At 47.8% G+C, this 6,074-nt stretch overlaps 1 protein-coding gene across 2 annotated transcripts in view; it reads right to left on the reverse strand.

The window, feature by feature from the left end:
* Window positions 1-2,446: 2,446 nt before the first annotated feature.
* The window catches only part of cgnl1 (cingulin-like 1), a 30,497-nt gene continuing 26,869 nt past the window's right edge, over window positions 2,447-6,074 (reverse strand). For both annotated transcript variants that reach the window (XM_079736746.1, XM_079736745.1), the window contains exons 18-19: window positions 4,912-5,075; window positions 2,447-3,716 (exon numbers count right to left, since the gene is read on the reverse strand). In XM_079736746.1, the coding sequence (XP_079592872.1) occupies window positions 3,560-3,716; window positions 4,912-5,075 (321 nt within the window). In that variant the 3' untranslated portion in view covers window positions 2,447-3,559. The remainder of the gene's footprint in view (window positions 3,717-4,911; window positions 5,076-6,074) is intronic.

Genomic DNA, 6,074 nt, shown 5'->3' on the forward strand with positions numbered 1-6,074 from the left:
GGAGCACATTGTCTCTCCTGCCTTGTGTTTCCCCTTTTAAACACGAAGGAAACTACAGTACAGCTAAGGCGAGGGCACACGTTGAGAGGGCTGCAGCAGTAAACACTTTACAGGACTAGCAAATATACATATTCACAAATCCATATTAAAGGCAGTACGATCGCCGTTGCATCGAGCAGCGCTGGTAGACAGATCACATTCCAGTGTGGCTCTCCAGCCCCTCCCGACCAATGGAAACCAGAAGTAGACATACAGGGAGGGGGGGGGTGTCAGTATAACACAGAGAGCACGTCATGAGAAAACGTCAACATGAGTAACTCCACAGGCCATCAGTACACATGGTTAATAAGTGACTGAATATCAAACAAACGGGCTGAGGTTATGGACTTGTAATCGTCCACACGCTGGGCTGCGTCCAGATCCGATGTCGACCAATCAAAGGCTCGTTAGGGGAGAGCTGCCAAGTTATTATGGTCATCAAGTCGTCCTATTGTTGTGATCAGGGCCGCCACAGCTCCTAGTCTTGCTCCGAATCGTGTGTCAGAGGATTCTCATTCCTGTCGCCTGGTTTTCACTCAGCTGGTCCGACAGGAAGGACCAGATTTCCAGTGTATGGAATCACATATGTTGAAACTCACTGGGCTGAAGGCATGAACTCGCCGTTACAACACAGATATATGTTAACCAACATGTACACACTGTTATTAACACAGAGATATGTTCACCTTCACACTGTAAATAACACAGGGAGATGTTCACCTACACACTGTTATTAACACAGAGTGATGTTAACCTCAACCTACACACTGTTATTAATGGGGACGTTTCAATCAATCGTGAATCATTTGGTGTCATATTGTCAGTGCCCGGTGAAGACATGGAGACAGGTCTTGACTTAAGTTGATAATCCTAGTGCTGCTGTCATCAACTACAACAACAAGTATTGTGTGCTGTCATCATGAGCAGCGATAGTATGTGGTTTGACTTTTGGTCAAGCTTGAAATATCCGTCAATCCCTTATCTGAGTGACGCACTAGTTGCCGGTCACAACCTAGTATGAATAGGAAACATTATTAGCATGTTTTATTGTTCTTCTTTGTTCCAAAAAGGTCTTTGTTGCGTAGGTACGGTTTGGTTTTGCATAAAATAGCTGACGTTGATTTACAAATATGAAAATATGCTCATTGAGATGTCATGAGAACAAAATGCCATGAACGCATGGAAATGAATCAAACAAACCATGTGTAAATCAGCATAAAACCTAATCCTTAGCCAGCAGAAGGGACACCTGTGTGTGTGTCGGGCGTGTGTATGTTTTTAACCTTCATAAGTCTAATGCTTGGTCGCCATCTTCTAAAAATAGTATCTAAACATATAGGGAACATTTATATTCCTTATTTTGTGAATAATTAGACGTACATTTAGAAACCGTTTCATGTCTACCACAAGGGGGCAGCAGAGCGTCGAATGAGACTGGATGTGGGACGCCCGGCCCTGTTGGCCTCGCTCCTGTTTCAAAGCCAGTATCCACTGTTCATGAGCTCTGTGGAAGTATGAAGAACAACGCCCTCGGGGTAGTCTTTCATTTTCATTCATGCCAAAGACTAGGTACTTTCTTTCACTTACATTTATTCTGTACCAAATAAAAAATATATGCATTAGTCACTCATGCCTAAGTCTTCATACTGCCGAGCACTGTAGTCATGGGAGACGGCATTGACATACCATTCCGACTGCCGATCGTCGGCAGAAAAGGCAGTCGGACCGATTTGGTCATGGCCGATTCAACATGTGCAATTGGTGGAAAATAACCCAGACGGGCTTGAAACGATCACCGACGTTTTTGAGGACGGCCGATCCCACAGCACACACCGAACAGACCCAGGTCACCGAACTCACCAGAATGTGGTTGGTGTGCCAGGGCCTTTAAGCACAGGCCGACACTTGCTGCTCCCCCTGAGCCCTTACTACCATGCTCCAGGACGAAGAGCATTTAGTGCATTTAGAAGGTTGATTTGTACCGAGTCAACAGGCGCCCGGCCACTGTCTCTAGAACAATGGGCATCCAGCTGTTAGGGCAGGATAAGAACGCCTCTCCCCCGCTCGGCTTTCTACTCAGCTGTAAAGCGTTTTCTGTAACAAACGTCTCCCGTGAGAACGCAAAATTCCAGCGTAGTGGTGCATGTATATATAGGAGTGTATCTGGAATAATCTAGACCAACGTTGGCCTTATATATATGTCTTTAACATGCAAGTGGTGAACTACAGGATTCATATTGACATGTTTCAGAAAAATGGTTGGAGATAATCGATTTGAGGACATGATCAAACAATATAACTTGAGTGTGGCTTGCTTTGGAACCACACTAATTAGTGCACACCATTTCCCTAATTGTGCAATGAAGATCCAAAACATTTTCGGTAATAAATTTGATTAAGGCAAATAGGCAGGAGACATTGGTCACTTTATTTCAGTTCGCTGATGTTTCTAAAGAAACACAGAAAGACAATGGGAGGAGTCTCAATCCACTCTCAAGAGAACCGAGTGCAAATCACAAGAGAAGCAAAACATTGATTGTCCAAAAAATACAAATACACTCTCCTCGATTGTGTATCCAGGAGAGTGTGTATCGACTCTCTGCTCTGTAGAACTGCAGAAAGATCACAAATAACAGGCATTCTTCGCAACGTACAGCAATGTACAAACATATTCATATGATGTTGACCAAAAAAAAGAGCATGTAGAATATCTAGTGATAGATATGTAAATAACACTGTGTCATGGAAAATGTTGCAGTTATGTAACTAGCTTAACACATGTCACATGCTGTTATGCTGTTATGCTGTTATGACAGCCATTTTGTCTGAGCCTGAAACAATGATTCTGAAGACCGGTATCAAGAAGATCACGGAAAACACACAAAAAAAACAACTAAAATAAGCGGCTGTTCAACTAAATTGACAATTGCAATATAATATTACACATTCCAAGAACTTTCAATTAAACGCATGACGAACGAATACTGAAACATCTCAGACTTTGAATGAGTAACAAGCCTGGTAAAAAGGAGCTATAGGGAACATTGGATATCAAATACAATGTACTGAACAGAGTCCCTCATTTAAATCCCCTTTCCCCCAAACACAGAAAATATGACAGCCTGTTGATATAGTCCAACCTGAATAAATATGTTTTTGGCTGAACAGGCCGAAGCGTCCAAGCCCTCGTTATTATAATCAGAGTTGATCGATTGATTACAAAAGTAAATATATATTTAAATGGTAATTTCTGAGCAAGGTAATATCAAAATCATTCGTAGAGTATGCAACTTCAGACATTTTTTAGGGAAATAAAAGTGAAACTACATTTACAGTGCATGAGAGTTCGAGTCAATGTGGACGTATCCTTGAAGGGTATAACGGTTCACTTATCAAAGATTAGGACGGATGCTCTGCATGATTGTGTTTCCTCCAGCTACTTATTGAGACCCAACTCGCTGATTCCTTGTTGGTGGGGCTGTGTTCTAAAGACGTGTTTCTGAGGGTCTGTCCGCTGGGCTCACAACGTGAAGGTGGACATGATGTTGTCCTGACTGGAGGAGCGCTTGTAGCCCGACAAGGAGCTGAAGTAGGTCTCTCCGTCGGTGCTCACGTCATCATCGTCGTCGTCGTCATCATCCATGGTTGTGAGCAGTGGAGCAGAGGTGGTCTTACGCCTTATGAGAGCGAGGAACGGGCGAGAGAGTAAGAGTGAGTGTGTGTGTGAGAGAGTTCAGCAGAGGGAGAGGGAAAGAGAAAGAGAAAGAATGTGTGTGTGGGTTTGGGTGGGAGTGAGTGAGCGAGTGGAGGAGAGGGAGGGAGAGAAAGAGAACGTGTGAGTGTGGATGATGGAGAGTTCGGGTGAGGGTGTGTGTGTTGCAGAGAGAATACAAGTATAGGAGTGAGAGTGAGGGAGTGAGAGAGTGAGGGAGAGAGAAAGATAATGTGTTTATTTGAGGTGGAACGAGAAAAGCGAGTGTGTGTGGGGTAGGGAGACAGAGACAGAGAGAGAGACCGAGAGAGACAGAGAGAGACAGATAGAGACAGAGAGACAGACAGAGAGACAGAGAGACAGAGAGAGAGAGACAGAGAGAGACAGACAGAGAGACAGAGAGAGACAGACAGAGAGACAGACAGAGAGACAGAGAGAGACAGACAGAGATACACGCCACATGATTATCCCTCTTAACGGCAAAACGTTAACATGCCCCTTGCAGCGCAACGATCCTCCAATCAGCGGATGGGATGTGAGTCTGCGTGCGCGTGTGAGTGTGCGTGCGCGTGTGAGTGTGCGTGCGTACAGACCTCATCGGTGGATGGAATGCGAGTGTGCGTGTGGGAATGCGTGCGTGCGTGCGTTGTGTGTCTGCGTGCGTAGTGTGTGTGTGCGTGCAGCCCTACCTCATCTCGCTGCGCAGCGTCTTGAGCTGGGTCGTGTGTGTGTGCGTGCGCTGTGTGTGCGTGCGTGCATGTTGGTGCACGTGAGTGTGTGTGTGGGAATGCGTGCGTGCGTTGTGTGTCTGTGCGTGCGCTGTGTGAGTCTGCGTGCGCGTCTGAGTGTGTGAGTGCGTACAGACCTCATCAGGCGATGGAATGTGAGTGTGTATGTGTGTGTGCGTGCGTGCGTTGTGTGTCTGTGTGTGCGCTGTGTGTGTGCGTGCGTGTGTGCGTGCGTTGTGTGTCTGTGCGTGCACTGTGTGTGTGCGTGTGTGCGTGCGTTGTGTGTCTGTGCGTGCACTGTGTGTGTGCGTGCATGCGTTGTGTGTCTGTGCGTGCGCTGTGTGTGTGCATGCGTGCGTCCGTTGTGTGTCTGTGCGTGCCCTGTGTGTGTGCGTGCGTGCGTGCGTTGTGTGTCTGTGCGTGCGTGCCTACCTCATCTCGCTGCGCAGCGTCTTGAGCTGGCTCTGCAGCTGTTCGTTGGCCTCCTGCTGCTCGTCCAGCTCTCGCTGCAGCTTCTTCTTGCCGTGCTCCAGGCGGTCCATCTCCTCCTCCGCCGCGTCCATCTGCCGCTTCAGGGCCTTCAGACGCAGGTTGAGCTGGACGGACACACACACGCGGTCAGAGACACACACACACACGGTCAGAGACACACACAAACACACACACACAGCCACGGTCAGAGAGACACACACACACAGCAACGGTCAGAGACACACATACACACGGTCAGAGAGACACACACACACACAGCAACGGTCAGAGACACACACACAAACACAAACACAGCGGTGGTCAGAGACACAGACACACACACACAGTCACGGTCAGAGACACACACACACATACACACACACACACACACACACACACACACACAGCCACGGTCAGAGAGACACACACACACAGCAACGATCAGAGACACACACACACACACACACACACACACACACACACACACGGTCAGAGAGACACACACACACACAGCAACGGTCAGAGACACACACACACACACACAAACACAGCGGCGGTCAGAGACACACACACACACACAGCCACGGTCAGAGACACACGCACTACAACTGATAAGGTCACTTCTTTTCTGGGGCTCAGAGGGTAACCTTCCGGCTGGTAACGGGAAGGTTGCTAGTTCGATCCCCAGCTCAGAGTGTCGAGGTGTCCCTGAGCGAGACGCCTCACCCTCACTGCTCCTGACGAGCTGGCTGTCGCCCTGCGTGGCTGACTCCGCCGTCGGTGTGCGACTGTGAGCGTGAATGGGTGAATGTTGGGCCATATTGTAAAGCGCTTCGAGCGGCCGCTGGTTAGAAAGGCGCGATTTAAAGGAGGTGGCTCCATCCGCACAAGAGTTTTTTCACATCGACGAAAGACGATGGTTGTGATCGGACAGAACATGAATCATGGTCCTTCCTGGTTTCATGATGGGCGTCGACAATAACAAACTAACACCGGCCTCGTAGTTATTAATTACCACTTAGAATGGCTCCCATTGGACGGTCGTTCTTTGGCAGCAGCATGGGCATTCATGTTCCAGTCAGACACAACATTGGGTGTGTGTGGGTGTTTGTGGGTGTGTGTAT

The sequence above is a fragment of the Pollachius pollachius genome (genome assembly GCF_949987615.1).
Source record: "Pollachius pollachius genome assembly, chromosome: 5".
Classification (NCBI taxonomy): Eukaryota; Metazoa; Chordata; class Actinopteri; order Gadiformes; family Gadidae; genus Pollachius; species Pollachius pollachius.